Source organism: Vipera ursinii, assembly GCF_947247035.1.
Source record: "Vipera ursinii genome assembly, chromosome: 14".
NCBI lineage: Eukaryota > Metazoa > Chordata > Lepidosauria > Squamata > Viperidae > Vipera > Vipera ursinii.
The window spans coordinates 1,385,613-1,402,113 of record NC_139527.1 but is presented as its reverse complement, the minus strand read 5'-3'; the positions used below and the strand labels follow the sequence as shown (position 1 = coordinate 1,402,113).

Below are 16,501 nucleotides of genomic sequence, written 5' to 3'. Positions count from 1 at the left end.
GCGGGAACACGCAGGCCCCTCCCCTCCTCCGCCCCCACCAGCGCGAGCCGGGCGGGGATCCGCGCTTGCGCGGCGTGCTCCGCGCTTGCGCAGTGAGCTCCGCCCGCCTCTCCCGCCCACCGCCTCGGCTGGCCTCCCTGGCGGCCTCGGGCCTTTCTTCCCTCCTTCGAGGCGGGGCGGAGCCGGCCGGGAGGCTTCATTGTGCGTCCGGGCGCCGCCGCCGCCGCCGCCGCCAGCCAGGCCGGGCCTCCCTCTCCTCCTCCTCCTCCGGCTGCTGCCGCTGCCCTTCCTCGCCCCCAGCTGCCGAGCGGCGCCGGCGCCTCAGTCCGAGTCCCTCCGCCGCCACCTCAGCAGCATGTCGGGCCGGTCGGTGCGGGCCGAGACCCGCAGCCGCGCCAAGGATGATATCAAGCGGGTGATGGCGGCCATCGAGAAAGTGCGCAAATGGTGAGGAGGGGGCTCGGGGAGAGGCGGGGACCCCCACCCTCGGAGACGCCCCCCGCCCCCCCCATTCAAGACCCCGGCCCGGCTTTGCCCCCCCTCCCTAGGAGCGGCTCTCGTGGGCCTCGGGAACGGCGAGCCGAGGCTCTGGACTACAACTCCCATCGGGCCTTGGCCGGCTGCGGGGGCTGATGGGAGTTGAAGTCCGGGACCTCTTCTCCCCGCTTTGAAAGTCGGGGTTCCTCCTCCCTTTGGAGGTGGGGGTTTCTCCCCTCGGTTCCTCCCGCGTTCCTCGCCCCTTTCGTGGCCTGCGCCCCCCCCCCCACCTGGCCACGAATCCACGTGGCTTCCCTCTGGTGGGGCTCCCTGCCCCTCCCTCCCTGCCCTCCTCCGGGCCCTTTCTCCTGCCCGGCCGGGGGCTTGAGATGCAGGGAGGCCAGTCGGCTATCTCGGCTGCTTGCGTCCTTCCTGAAGGTGCTGGACAGCAGGGACGGTGCTGCTCCTCTGAGCACGGTGGGCATCGGATGGATAGTCCGTCCACAGACTCGCCAGTTGCCCTAGTGGGAGAGAAGATTTGTAGCTGAGGGTTGAATCGTGGGGGTCCTGGGTGCTCCCTGAGCTGGGTGGTTTTCTTGCAGGCGTTTCACGACCCGACTAGGGAACATCAATGCTTGAAAGGAGAGGGATTTTGCGGAGAGGAAGACGATGTGGGGTCCTTGGTGCTCTTTGCGCTTGCTGGTTTTCTTGCAGACGTTTCATGATCCAACTGCACTGATGATGTTCCCTAGTTGGGTCATGAAACGTCTGCAAGAAAGCCACCAAGTTCAGAAGAGCACTAAGGACCCCCACATACCTCTTCCTCTTCTCTGCATCCCCCCCCCTCCTGTAGTGTTGATGATATTGCCTAGTTGGGTCATGAAATGTCTGCAAAACAACAACCAGAGAGCACCAAGGTCCCCACTCTTCAGTTGTTTGGGGGGAGGTATTACTGGGATCATCTGCTGCCTATGCTGAATAATGAATATGGGGTTTTCACCACAGAAGATATACTATGTCATTAAGATGCAACTTCTCTACGTTCTCTATGAGTTGTCCTCCTAGCTGCTATTGGTCTTCAGGGCCCGTTTCTCTGATGTGTCCTGTTCCATTTTTTTTTCTATAACTGTTAGCTTAGGATGTTCCTTAAAATGTCCAAAGTATTATGAGAGAATATAAGTGTTTTGTTGTTTTAAATTTATGCCTCAAGTCAAAACTGCTTGTTTGTATTGTTCTATCGATTTTAAGTTCTGAACAGAACCAGAAAGAGGTGCATTATTGCTATTTCAACTTGTCTGACATAATGAGATTTTTGTATCTTTGGTAAATCCATCCTGGTTTATTGAATGTTTGCAGCATGTAATGATTGTGTTCTTTTTGAGAAAGGTGGTATGACTTTTATTGTGGAATTTTGTATGGCATAATTAAACATAACACAGTGAAATGGTTATTCAGACCCAATAAGCAATAATTGTGCAGTTTGGTATCTTTGGATCAGATGACATCTTAAAACGTTCTTCAAGAAAAGTTTAAACCCATTTCATTGAGTTGCATTGTGCCCTTCCACAATTGATTCCAGTTCATAAATCACAATTTTTAGCTGATTGTTAAAAGCAAGCAGATTTTAAGAGAAACACTTTTTCTTACAGAACAGTTGATTAGTTTTTTAAAAAAATATAATTTAACTGAGAGAGCAGTCTTGTGTTGTGCAAGGAATCAAGGTGCTTTCCCCCCACTCCCACACAGCAATTTCCAACTAGAAACTTAAAAGATTCTGAAAAACAGAAACTCAATGAGCTCATTTAGAAATGAGGGAATTGACAGTGCTGGATGTTTTGCTAGTTTTGCATGGTACTTGATTCCCCATGATGGAGGGGGGAAGAAAATGCCAATCTTTCTTTCTTAACTGCTTAACAAACAAAAGTGGAAAACTTTTGGCTAGTGTTTTCAGTTGCTATAGTAACTGTGAGCAGGTGATCCTACTACAGTAGCTCAATCCTTCAAAAGGAGATTGTTGATGTTCCTGACATTTGAAAAATTGTTCATGCCAGTCATTTGTCTCTCTGTGCAAGGACATTGGGCTCATTTCTTCCTAATAAGTTAACAAAACTGCTCAGCTTGTTCTCTTGGGGGACAAAAGACCAATTATCTGCTCATAAATGTATAATGGTGAATTGATGACAACATCATCAGCCTTCCGATTTCATTATTTTTTTAAGTGGAAATTTTGGCATGAAATTAAAACTTCACTGAAAGTTGAAAATTAAAGCTGGCTGTAGATAAGTGTCATTGTGTTAAATAGCACAACAGAAGCCAACTTGTACCAAGTATTCCAGGCAATACAAAATGTGATGAAGAAACCCATTCTTCAGGTAACACAGAAATTCAAGCATAAAATTGTGAACAACTTTGATACGGCATCATTTTGTTTTCTTACTGGACTGGAATTTTAAGTGTTTCCTGTGATGGGGCTTTCATCCACTTGATTTGTGTGTGCTTTGACATTTCTACAAGAGTAATACAAATCAATGTGTATAATTTGTGTGGTGGGTTCAGAACTGCTTAGTTCAAAGCTGTATTTAGATGCAATTAAAACTGTACAGTGCTTGAATCTATTTTTTGTAGGTAGTGAATTTTCCATCTGTAATAACTAGAAAAATATTTTTTTTGCAATTACAGGTGGAGTGATGAGTTTATGGGTAACTCTTGTTCCCCCTTCAGTTATTTTGATCAACTGGGTGGCAAAATAAAAGAGTTTGGGATTGTGTCTATGTTCATTTGGGGGGGGGAAATCTTTGGGACTTCCTAATTAGTATAGCTAGAGTTTGGGCTGTTGCCACTATTCCTCATTCACTTGGCAATCCAAGAAGTTTCATAGCTCCAGGGCCTGGAGTTTACAGATCCAAAATAAGATTATTGTTTCATAATTCCAGTCATTCTCAGGGGAAAAGTTAAAGGCAATGGATTTGAGACACAATACTGTATAACAGACAGCCTTCATGGGAAATATTTATAACTGGCAACAGTTCACTTATCTGAAAACTTGGGAACCAACAAACCATAAATTTTCTCATGTATTTTTTTTTTGCCAGTATCCTTCTACACGCTGATTGACAAAGCATGTGGTTTGGCTACTTATGATGGTGTATCAAGATCATTCTTTAAACTCTTATTGAACAGACCACCTAGAAATTCATTTTAGATGCTTACTTTAAAGGCTCATCTATAGTGCATTTTGAAATAAAATCTGTGATTGAATATTCCTGATAAATACAGAGAATTTAAAAATAGACAGTTTGACTTTATTTCGGATAAATAACCAAACCCCCCACCACCACCACTTTTAGCCACTAACAACCGTTTCTATCATTCCTGCAAGTTAGATAATGTACAGCAGAGAAATAAACAGTGCATTTCTACAGTGATGTATAAAACACTACAGTGTATATCATATGTAATGCAGAAATCCAGTTTAAAGAAGAAAACCCTTATGCCTGTTTTGCCCTCTTCCATTAAGATGTATGCGATTTGTGTAATACCTGACACACCGTTATACCATCAACAGGGGAAATTAATCTAAAATGAACTGTGGGCTCGTCATGACGACATGATTTTGTTTGGAATCATCTCAGACAAAGATGATGCAAGCTTTGCTTTGTGTGTATAGCCTAGAAGCATGAAATATTTAAGCTAGGACTTTACAAGTTAACGGTGGGGATTTAGGGAATATCTGAAGACCACCCCCCCCCCCCAAAGTGAAGTGATTGAATGTGTTAATGTTCTTCCATGGTGACTGGAAAACAGTGAATGCTGGCAATTTTGGATACCCGGAAGACTCAGTGGCCAATGATTCTTTGTAATTTTGAATGACTTGCTGGGTTTGCTTTATTTAGATCAGCTATTGAGAGCCGATATGTTGCTTTCTTTCTTGAGTTTCTGCTGTTGTGAGAATTAAGAAGGCTTTCAGCAAAGTGGTTTCTTTAACACTACTTGAGTCCAACCTCTGGTTGAGTTCTACAGATTTCCAGTGTCATCTCCACGGGACTTGTTGGGGTGGATTGCTTGTGGCTTGGTTAGATGAAGGTTTTGAGTTCTTTTTATCTTGGAAGGCATTCGGTACAGATTTCTGCTGGATCAGTGTGCATTTTTGGAGCCAAGTTTGGGGGGCAGGGTGGTGCTGTACGGCCTTCTGTTTACCAGATGGCTCTTTCCCCCTTTACTAGATTTATCTGCTTGAGCATATAGTGAAATGGGAACGTGAAGTTCCGTCTTGCAAATATTTATTTTAACTCAGCATAGATGCTGATGGGGTATATTTTGAAGCATGTAAGTGATAATATACCTTTATTTCACCTGTAAACCCAACTATTTACTGGGGAAACTGTATATTTAAATCCTATTAAAAGGCCATGCTTATTATCTGATTAAATAATATTGATGTGAGTGGCAGTCTGATCCAGGAAATTAGAAATTCTTAGCATTCTCTGGCTAACATGTCTGCATAGGAGATGTTTACCCCGATTCACCTTGTGCCAGTTAGTTATTCAGAGAAAATGGTTTTTATAAAGCAGATCTACTTGCATGCCTTCTCTTTGTTGCCTGGGTTTTGCACAGGGGTTTGTAACTAAACGTTTATAATTTTGCCACTTTCTAGGGAGAAGAAATGGGTGACGGTTGGTGACACATCCCTTAGGATTTACAAATGGGTGCCAATAACAGAGCCCAAAGTAGATGATGTAAGTATTTCATGGTACCCCATTAATTTGAAAGTTTAGAGACAATGACTCTTTTGGCAGCGTAAATGACATCATATTGAATATTAAATATTGAACGTTAAATGTCCTTTCCTAAAACCTTTGTTTTACGTGAAACTTTGCAGTGAACCCTTTGATAGCAAAGGTCTTATGAAAAGATTTCCTCTCCCATTGTGGGAAGCCACACTTTTCAGCTCACCCTCAGCCTCTTAGGACTTCCTGATTGCATCATATAAGAGAGTTCGGCACCACCTGTCCTTGCAGTTACCTTAGAACCTGTAGTGTGCCCCTAGGCATAGCTGTTATGTTTCCACCCATCTTGCCTGCGGCGGTGCCACTCAGAACAGACCTCGTCAGTATTAAGTCAGGGCCTTCTACGGCATGGGGCTGTCACTTTGCCATCTGCCTCTGATTTTGATCCTATTGTCCGACCCTCACGCTCTTTCTTTCTTTTTGCATGAGGCTGCCTTTTGATCGTCTGGGTTTCCTTTCGCTGAGCGGGCTCCGTATATTGAGAGTAGAGCGGTGCAGCTGGCACTTTCTCCTTGGAGACCAATTACGTCACCTTCTAATTGAAAGTGCCGCATCCTTTTTCATGTGTGTTTTTTCCCCCCACACAACGGATCCTATTGTCTTTCTCTGCTGCTTTATCTTTTGTGATGGTGCTGGGGTGGGGGGAGAGACACAGAACCTGGCCCTTATGCACCCAGCAAGGTTTGTGGTTCCTTATTGACCCAGTTACTATCACAATTAGTATGAATCAGTAGTATTAAAAATCGGTAACAGTAGACGAGATTTAAGACAAATTCAGACCAGATCCCATCTTTTGGATTGTATCGCCGTGTATAAAAACATGCTAATGTCATAAATGAACATGTAGAAAGAAGAAACCAAAACCTAAAGTAGGCTTTTTGAAGCTGTGTAATGATCCTAGGCAATATTCCTTCAAAAAAAGGTTCCACCTTTCTGTTTCCAATCAAATTTTAAAAGACAGACAAACTACCCAGCAACAAGGTGGCTTAGAACAAGAGATCACCATAAGAGTGGCATAAGATTCAGACTTCACTGGGAAAGCCTATCTTTCAAGCTAGTCGCACGCAAACTTACCATCTTCTTCTCCTTTCTCTCAGAAAGCCAAGAACAAGAAAAAAGGCAAAGATGAAAAGTGTGGTTCTGAGGTGACGACTCCAGAAAACAGTTCGTCTCCTGGGATGATGGATATGCATGGTGAGTGGGGACGGGGGGGGGAGGGACTGCTAGGGACAGCCAGCACGGGGAACGCTAAGTCTTCCCTAGGAGCAATTTTAGATTTAGCTTTGAAGAGTAACAACTGACAAGTGTGGAATAAAAAGGCACTGTTGAGGCTTACAAGTCTCCTGCTGAGAATTGTGGCACTTTATTTTTCCATAGTGCTGTAACCAAAAGGCTGTATATATATATATAGGGCTCTAGCTTCGTGCTGATTGCATTTTGTGGCCTTTTAAATAACGTTTTCCAAATTCTCATTTAAGAGGAGGTTTTGAGACACGGGATAGCTGTGTCCCTTGGAAGCCTCTAGCCTGATAAAGTTGAACCTGAAAAATTAAGATATTTTTTTTCTTTCCAGAAGCACATGCTTAACATTTAAAGTGAGTCATTACATGTTGCCATGGTTACCCTCACTTGAATCTGTAATTTTCCCATTCTGAATATCTCTCCGAGAGGATAAATGGGTGAAGTGGTAGCTTTTCTTAGCATCGTTCAGCAAGTGCCTGAGTGGGGATACTGTGATGTCAGCAGTTGTGCCCTGGACAATTTTCGTATTAGGCCAACCTGTTGGACTTCAGCTTCTGTAATGAAGCACTCTGGGCACCGAATGTCTGAACTGGCCCTGCATTTCTGTTTTAATTAAGTGAATTTGCGAAATGCAGATTCGTGTGGCGCTCAACCAGGTATTCATTTTGGCAAGGGTGGGCTTGAAATCTCATCACCTGGATTTTGTGAGTGCTGCTCTTCAGCCTGTCTCACCAAGCCAATCTCTCTTGTTTGCAGATGACAATAGCAACCAGAGTTCTATAGCTGATGCTTCCCCCATAAAGCAGGAAAACAGCAGCAACTCGAGTCCCGTGCCCGAGCAGAACTCGACAGGGCAGGTAGATGGTCCTGGCTCAAAGTCGGACGATACTCCGACGGATGCAAAAGAAGAAGCTGGGTCGGAAGGTAACCATGGGGTTGTCAGGTTGAGGAGCAAGCTGGACATTAAGGCCAGGAAATTTATTAAAAAGATTTCAACGGGGTTTCACAGCGGCTTTTCCTAAGGGATTAGAGCAGTGTTTCTCAACCTTGGCAACTTTACCAAGCAGTTGTTTTCTCCCAAAAATCTTGAAAAACATGTCAGGAACTTTGTCCAGCATACAAATTTGTCATTATTATTGGGACTTTGAATTCTGGATCACAAATTACCAGCTTGTGAAGTCTTGAAAAGGAGATACATTCATGCCTTGCATCCCTCCCTCTCCCCAGAAATTATATGTGTCGCAGAAACACTGCCCAAATATTTCCAAAGGGTTTTAAATCACATTGGTTAAACGCGGTGGCTCAGTGGGTTAAGACGCTGAGCTTGTCGATCAGAAGGTCGGCAGTTTGGCGGGTCGAATCCCGAGTGCCGTGTAACAGAGTGAGCGCCTTTAACTCATCCCAGCTTCTGCCAACCTAGCAGTTCGAAAGAACATAAAAATGCAAGTAGAAAAATAGGGACCACTCCGGTGGGAAGATAACGGCGTTCCGTGCGCCTTTGGCGTGTAGTCATGCCGGCCACATGACCACGGAGATGTCCTCGGACAAGCGCCGGCTCTTCGGCTTTGAAACGGAGATGAGCACCGGCCCCTAGAGTCGGAAACGACTAGCACGCATGTGCGGGGGAACCTTTACCTTTACCTATAACTTCTGTATTGCCTAAAATACCATGCTTCCCTCTAGTGGTGACTCAAAAGGATCCTAGTCAGCTGCTGAGTTAATGAATTCTGTAGAGTTTTGCTTTTTTTAATCCTCTGGTTAAGGAAAAAGCTCTGTGACAATTTGTATAATTAGATGAAAAGTACACTTTCAGCCTTTCAGTTTAAAGTTTTTTTAAATTAAATCCTCTTTTTAAAGTGCTCAGTGCTTGCCATTGGCAGCTTTTTGTTTCTCCCTTGCTTTCCTGTGGAAATTTTTTTTTCCTAAGTAAAAGTGCCTGCCTTCAGAACTCCAGTGGCAATAAAACTCAACCAGCTTCTCTTTAATTTCTCTTTAATATGATGATAGAAGTGAATTGAAAGCAACCTTTGGTCGGATGATTTGAGAGCTGTTTTCTTGTCATTTTTCCCCCCAGATGCATCTGATGAACAGAATTCGCAGTCTTCAATGGAGAACTCCATCAATAGTTCAGAGAAAGTTGAAACAGAGCCTTCAGCGGAAAATGACACAACCACAGAGACATCTAAAAACTCTCAGGTAATGAAAAAAAATCCCTCCTTTTATGATGCTTTTCTGCATCTCTTGGTTTAAAGCTAAACTGTAATTCTAAATTCATGGAAGCCTGAGACAACCACTTAGCTAGTCAGCTGCCTGACATAAAATCTGGCTTTCCTGACCTACTGATGGAGCTCAACTATTTGTTGCCCCTCTGACAATTCCTTAGCTATGAGGTTGAAGAACAATCTCCTGGCTGAGGAATTCTGGGAGTTGTAGTCCACCCATCTTAAAGTAGCCAAGGTTGAGAAACACTGGATCAGAGCATGCTCTATTTCCTAATATTGAGTGTTAAAAAACTGGAAAGATTAAGTCATCTGGAAGAGAACCAATTTTGATAAGCTGCCAGTTTTCTTCATTTTAAAATTCTAATAAGAAAACATGAAGATTGGATTATGGATAGGAATGAAGTATTTTTTTTTCCTTCCAAATCTTTAAATGTGGTGCCAGCATATTCTGCAGTACAAGAAATGTCTAACCCTTTGGATTGTTTATAGCCCACATGGAGTGTAAGCTTCAAGGATGTTCTTTTGATACACTTTGGAGAATTTTCAAAGATTTCTTTAAATACTCATTGTGATATAGAAAAGAGCCACGTAAATAGCTGTGCACAATGATCTTCCGGTGTAATCTTGTACAGAAATAAATTCTGCGATTTGGAAAATTATACAATTAACTGTGGTCGGACTGAAGAGTCTCCTTTAATATTGGTGTTATTTATTTCTTTATCCTCAAATATATAAAAATAACCGGTTGATTTTATTCATTGCTAACGCTAATTCTCCTCTCCCCCACCCCTTTCTCCCTCTTTCTCTGCATTAAGGACTCTGAAGGAGTGCCACCTCCTAAAAAGATGAAAGTAGAGGCTCCCTCTCAAGAAATATGGATGAAATATAAACTTTAGATTTTTCCTGGGCGGTTTTTATGTAAAGGTACATCAATGGGCTAAATTATCAAACAACCGTACATAAGCATCTTCTCTTGGACCAGGAGGGAACGCCTATAAACTTTGCAAGTTACCAGGCGAAAATCCAAGGAAAACCGAGCAAACGTTTAATCTCTTCAGACACTGAAAACTTTTTTTTCCCTGTGAAGCAAAAACTGTCGAGCATTTAAGTTACTGTCTCTGAAATGGTTAGAGTAAACACTCAGGAGAGGTCTACGCACTGTTTCTAATTTCAGAATTACAATTATGCTGCTGATGTTTTCCCTCCCCCCCCCCCCCCCCCCCGTTCTCTATTTAACATTATAAGATATTTAAGAATGGTACAGGTCAGGTATTCTCTTCACATGTGAAGTTCACTGTTCTGATGTGATGTCTCTTTCTTTCTTTCTTTCTTTTTTCGTGCCTTGTGTCCCAAAACGAAAAACAAACAAAGCAGGGATAATTCTGCAACTTCTCTTTTGCGAAGTAGCCTGTTAGTACAATGCCATATAAAATATGTTCCGTTGTTTGTTTTTTTAAAAAAAAATACTCTGGTGCTTACTGTCCTGATAAGAGATAACATGAGAGAAATTAAGAAGCCATTTTCACAATTGGAGGGCGAGCGGATCCACGCTTGATTTTCCTGTACCTCCAAGGCTCACTTCCTTTTGGGAATGCACCGTGTTGAAGTTTAAATTTTCTTAAATAAGTAAACCTCTCCTGCACTGCCTTGTGTGCCCCCCCAAACCTCCTTGCTTTACAGACTTTCATAGCGGAATAATGCATCTTTTAGGCTGCCCAACATAGCCTTGTTAAAATTGATTGATTGGTTTCACTTAAATTAGGGTTTATTTGGTTACAAAAGCAATTATGCGTTTTAAGTACTTGAAGCTGGAAATCTGTCTTTGAGCTTTCTTGTGGCTTCGTTACAAATGGATGCACGCTGAATGCCGGTGTACATTTTGAATAGATCTGTTCTCCAATCATTTTTAAAGATTCAACTGGATTTTACCGTTTTGTTCTTTCATGAGATGTTGACTCTTGTCCAACATTTGTGTACTTGAGACTCCTTTGTTTCAAGATTTGCCTGCAAATACAGCTTTGTGATTTTCGGAATCTCTCGTTCAGACAGCTGTGTCCTGTGCACGCTTGACCTGGCCACAGAAGTTGATTTAATAGAAGCTGCAAAGGGCAGAGTGACTTACGCATTTGGGGTGCTTTTATGCCAGTTTCTGGGGGGCAAAATCTAGTGAAATCAACACAGCTTCAGTCGCAACAGATTTGCACTTTGTCATTTTCTAGTGGGGCTATGTTGCGGTTGGACTTGCTAGATTACGCTCATTTTTTGTGCACCTAAGGACTGGATAAGCTCCTACAGCTCCTTTGAGTAGGTGGGAATATTCTCTGTAGGAGAAATGCTTATAAAAAGCAAAAGGCAGCAAATGAGAACAAATGCATTTTGTCACAGCAACTATTAAATAGTTACGCCTAGTTTGCTATGGAATTAGTAAGTGGCCTTTAAAAAAAAAGCTTCCAATCCAGACACTTCCCTTAATAATTGCTTGTTTAAAAGATACATATTTCTGATTTCTCCAACGGTGAAAATGGCTTTAGTTTTGACTGCTGTGTTGCATTTGCAATTAATAATGAAAAAAAGGTTGGGTGAAGTGAAGGTGTCAATTCTGACCATCCATCAAATGTTTATAGAGGCGTTAACTGCAAGAAAGAGGCCGTGCATTTAAATTTGAGAAGATCTTCTCATTTTTGTGTTGAAATAAATATTTACAACTCATCAAAATTAAATTTTCTTGCAAGTTATTCATGACAGCAGTGTGCTCCTTAGAAAGTCTCTTTGTGCTTGGATCACAGATTCATTAACTATCTGAAAGAGACGTATTTGCACAATATACAGAATTAAATGCTAAAGTGATATTTTCTCTCATTGGTGTATCTGCTTCAGACATGGCAATGACTGGTTAAATTGCAGTTAGTGTGGACATGACATCTTTAACCAGGGTTTGTGGGGTTTTTTGGGGGGGACATGTCGGCTGATCTATGAAATAGACAAATATATTTTTTGAAGTTTTAAAAAATCGTAATTATGTAGCTTTTAATTGATCACTCAAATGGTCCATGGCTCTAAAACCACCCTGTCCAATTGTCTATAGAAGGTTCGATTTTTGTGGTTGTGCTTTGATGTTTTTTTACAAAGTTTCCAAGGAAATAAATAGGCTTCTTTTTTTTAAGTTCAAAGCTGAATCCTGTACTTAAACGGATTATATATATATATATCACTAAAATACCTCAATTATTTCATTTGGTAGAAAAGATCTATTGGCATTACTGACATTTGATACGTTTAGTGATAAAGCTGGCTTCTTAATTTCTCCTGTGGCCTCTGCAGCTGATTTTCCATGAACTTTAGATGAATTCTGCAGCAGGAAAAATGCTCAGGAGTTAACTTTGAAGAATAGCGGTCATTTTGTCCTTCCATGGCTCAGAAAAACCAGCATCCCCCTAGTCCTCAACTGGCAATGCAGGCAGCTGGGCGGAGCTGAGAGAATTAGTTGTACGAATTATTCCTGTTAATGTCTGTGTGCACCATTTGAACAGGTGGGTGGGTAGGTGGAATCATGCAGACCAGATATGCAGAATTGCACAATGGTGTCTAGATTGCACTTTGTGTCTTTTTTCGAAGTGCCTAATAACATGGATAGGCCCTTCGCCCGTGCAAGCTTGTTACACTTTGAACTGTTGGAAAGTTTAGCATTGAGAGCCAGCTGTTCAGGATGTGTGTGTAGAGGGGGGGAACTCCATCTCTTCAGATCTAGTCCCAGATCCAGTTTGGGTCTGGCTTTACTGGGACTCGGGTTCAGCAACTGGTTTGATTGCAGATCCTAAGGTGGGGGGAGAGAATTAAAATTTTGCATCACAGTGACTGGAAATTCTCGTGTGAATTAATAGAGTCATCTGCCAGGCCTGCAAAGGGGGGGGGGGGGGAGGAATTGTGCAGCCCTAGAAGGGTGCTGGGCTGTATCCAACCTTAGTCAGAAATAGTGCAAGAGTTCTGAAGTGCTTCATAATCTACAGTTGGGTTATTTGGCCCTCCAAGCAGGTAGCCATAAGCTAGCAAGGTAATTAACTGACTTTGATTGAGATGGAAGCTATACGAACAGGCAGGGTTTTTTTTTTAATAGCCGAACGTTCGTTTCTGAAATTCAAATGCTTGGGGAAAGAGTTAAACATTCCAAAAAAGTGCAGGCACTTTAAGAACAACAATTAACGAGGCAGCATAACAGTTAGTGGCTTGATGGGTGGGTGGGAGATGGGAACTCTGAGGAGCTAGCTTTCTTCACCCTGAAACCATGGATATGTTTTGAAATGTTCTTTATACAGTATCTAAAGGCCTGCTAGCGAGGTGTAAAGAATTTTGTGGGTTTTTTTTCTTTTTTGTTGATGGGTTTTTTTTGTAAAGAAAACACCTAACTGTTTTTTCACCACCTTCAATGATTTTGTGTGTGTTGTACAGCAGTATAATTTTTCCACTTATTTATTCCATCAGTAGCTATGGTTTGTACAATGTACAATGGTTTCATTTAGAAAAATAAAAATTAAATTGCGAGACTGCAGCTTGTGACGCTTTTCATTACAATCATCGCTGGGTTCAGTTTCATTATCTGTTATCTTGGATCATCCTATCCGGTGGCCTGGTCGATAAATTTTTCTCCTTGAATATCGTTGTTATTTTATTTGTGACATTTAGAAACTGCCCATCACTCGCAGGTGACTGTTCAGCCAAAATAGAGTTTTATATAAAATATCTTGCTCTGCTCTTAAATTTATAGAACTTTTGACGTGGGGGGGCTGCACGAGGGCTTGTCTGGGAACTAGGCAGGACCCCCTTTTGCACAGGGGGACTTGAGGCAAAGGGGGAGGGGGCAGCTGGGGCAAACCATCCTGTGGAAAAAACTCTAGACCGGGAGTTCTCCACCTCTTTGATCCAAGGACCCCTTCGCATTCTTGAGAATGGGGGAGGACCCCCTCCCAAGGGTTTTGATCTGGGTCCTATCGGTACCTACTGCGTTAGAAATAAAAATTGAGAAACGCTTAAACGTGTTTCTTTTCTGACCTTGCGGAGCCCCCAGGAGCCCCTTTTGCAAGCCGAACGGCTTCCCCCCCACGGATGCCAGTTCAGGTTGAGGGGCTTCAGAGCTAAAGACCCCCCCCCCAGACCGAAGCTTTAGCTCCGCAACCCCCAGCTGGGCGGCAGAGGTTGAAACGGAGCTGGGGGCCCTTCATCCGCCCAAAGCGGGAGGGGGAGGCCGAGCTTGGCCCCCGGACCGGCCTTTCACCCCAAGCCTGGGCCCGGCAGGGCATTCCGGAGAGCGCCACCCCGGCTGCGGGCGCCCGCGTCTCTCGCTCTCCGCTCGGGAAGGGATCTGGGCGCGCGGGAGGGCGGGGCCGAGGGGAGCCCTGGCCCCGCCCCCCGCACGCGAGGAAGTCCGGCCGCCAGGGCGGGGCCGGCGGCGGGGGGCGTTCCCGGCCAGGCCCCGCCCACCCGCGAGGGCCGTGGCGGCGGCGATGGCCTCCGGCGTGTCTCTGCGGGCCGGGCCGGCGGCCCCTCTTCCCCGGCGGCGGCGGCGGCCCCCCGCGGCCCGCCCGTCCTCGTCGTCGTCGTCGTCGGGCGGCAGCGAGGAGGACGATGCGTCGGCGGGGGCGGCGGGGTCCGGGTCGGCGTGCGGGGGCCCGGCGGGGCCCGGCTGCTCGTCGGCGGGGCAGATCATCCACTCGGGCCACTTCATGGTGTCGTCGCCGCACAGCGAGCACCCGCCCAAGAAGGGCTACGACTTCGACACGGTCAACGAGCAGACCTGCCAGACGTACCGCTTCGGCGGCTGGGCCCGCAGGGAGGCCGCGGCCGGGGGGGGCCGCCTCAGCATCGACGCCTCGCTGACCAAGCTCTTCGAGTGCATGAGCCTGGCCTACAGGTGGGCGCGGGGGGGGGCAGGGGGTGCAAAGGGGCTAGGGCTGGGGATATGGGGGCCCGTCGTGGAGAAAAAGAGCCTTTGTGGGGCGGGGGTCTCTCCCTCCCCCTCCCCTCCCCCCCCATTAGGCCATTGCGGAGCGCTGCACCCGGCTGTGAAGGTGAGCCGATTTGCAAGCGCCCCGAATGTGGTCACGTGACCTCGGGAGGGGGTCTCTGCAGCTGTCCGAGCTCCAGAACTGGGTCATCAGTCGCTCTGGTGGGGGGGGGGGTCTGTCGTAACTCTGGATAGTCGCCACAGTCGCGAGGACTGCTTGTATTTCTGAACGAAAGAACAGGACTTGAATCTGGCACCTTGTGGATTGTTTTCCTTCCTTCCTTCCTTCCTTCCTTCCTTCCTTCCTTCCTTCCTTCCTTCCTTCCTTCCTTCCGTTGTTCGTTTTTAACATTTCTGGGTTTCGTTGCTTTTTAATTTCTGGGTTTCTGTTCCTCCGGCTTTGGGGAGTTGGAGGTTGCCTGGGCAGTTAAGGACGTGTTTATGTTTTGGTCACATTTACAAGTACACTAAATCCAAACAACACATTTGTATACACAAACAAAAACCCAACCTATTTGTTTTAACCATCCGTACCTGCAAATGCAATGTAAAGATTACAAATGAAGTGTGTTCTTTTGAGAAAAAAAAAACAAACAGGCTGAATCTGTGGCTGTAACTACCCTGAGGTTGTGTGTGGTTTCACCCAGCAACAGCTGTAAGTGTGCAGTATTCTGCTCTGCTTTGAGGCTGATCCCATATTAGGAAGTGCAATCAACATATGGTCTTCACAGAACGAACTTGAAAAGCATATTTATAATGTGGAATTTATTCCAAGAAGCATTTTGCTTGCCTCTCACTGGGTGCTGGTTGCAAGAAATGTTTATGCTTCAGCTATTTGCTTGCAGAGTGTTTACTTTTTTTGAATAATGGTGAGGAAATAGAATGAATCTGGATCGTAAGTAATGCTGGAGAGTTCCATCCGAACCCCAAACGGTCGCTAAGCCAGTGATTGTAAGTTGAGGAGTACTTGTATTCTGGATCTTGTAATGTTTTGGTAAAGAAGTGGTTTCCCTGGAATGAAACTGTCTTCCTGAAAAAGCTGCCTTATCAGCTGAAATTTACTGTTTGCTCCCGTGCGCTATATCACGTTCTCAAACTGGTCTGTTTTCCTGCTGATAGGAGAGTCTGTTTTATGACTCAAATGTAGCTGGAGTTTCCTCATTTTAAGTGCCTCGAAAAAATGGTTATTACAGGGAAGTGGAAAGTTGTCCCTCTCTGGCATATGAATCACCGCAGGTGCAGAGGTTGGGACGGCTCAGTGCACATGAAAAATGCAATACGGGATGTGATTATTATTATTTACATTAAATTTATATGTCGTCCATCTCTCCTCTCTAGATTGCTTATTCGCCTTCTGCTTGGTTATATTTTCCTATATTTAATTTTTGTCACTTCTAGAAGTTCTAGTCTTACCTGGACATCACCTATTTCTACAGATTCCTCTCCTTCTCCTCTCTTTCTTCCTCTCTCTCCCCCTCCCTGTCCTTCTCTCTCCCTCTCTTTATCTTCCTTTTTCCCTCCTCTCTCTCCCACTCCCTTTTTCTCCCACTCCCCCTCCCTCTCCTCTCCTACCTTCCCCCCTTCCTTTCTCTCCCTCTCCTTCTCTCTCCCCCTCTTTCCCTCTCCTTCCCTCCCTCTCCCTCCTCTCCATCTCACTCTTTCTCCCTCCCTCTTCCTCTCTTCATGGGAGAGCTTGTGAGATCTTTCAGTAGATAATGTGTGAACGCTTTCCTGGAGGAACAATGCTGGGACTGTGAGGTGTGACCTGTGCTGTT

At 44.8% G+C, this 16,501-nt stretch overlaps 2 protein-coding genes across 7 annotated transcripts in view; both read left to right on the top strand.

The window, feature by feature from the left end:
* The first annotated feature begins 178 nt into the window (after positions 1-178).
* BCL7A (BAF chromatin remodeling complex subunit BCL7A) lies at positions 179-13,457 on the top strand. The gene is given in 7 exon segments (XM_083373807.1): positions 179-447; positions 5,132-5,213; positions 6,362-6,458; positions 7,263-7,430; positions 8,581-8,702; positions 9,544-9,595; positions 9,598-13,457. Coding segments are annotated over 7 exon segments (633 nt in total). The 5' UTR covers positions 179-355; the 3' UTR covers positions 9,618-13,457.
* Positions 13,458-14,203: 746 nt separating this feature from the next.
* Positions 14,204-16,501, top strand: part of MLXIP (MLX interacting protein) — a 31,259-nt gene continuing 28,961 nt past the window's right edge. For 5 of the 6 annotated variants that reach the window (XR_014493794.1, XM_083373769.1, XM_083373770.1 and 2 more), the window contains exon 1: positions 14,204-14,633. Coding sequence is in view for 4 of the 6 variants with exons in the window: in XM_083373769.1 (XP_083229895.1) it covers positions 14,227-14,633 (407 nt within the window). In the remaining 2 variants the exon portion in view is untranslated. The remainder of the gene's footprint in view (positions 14,634-16,501) is intronic. The other variant, XM_083373773.1, reaches the window with a different exon arrangement.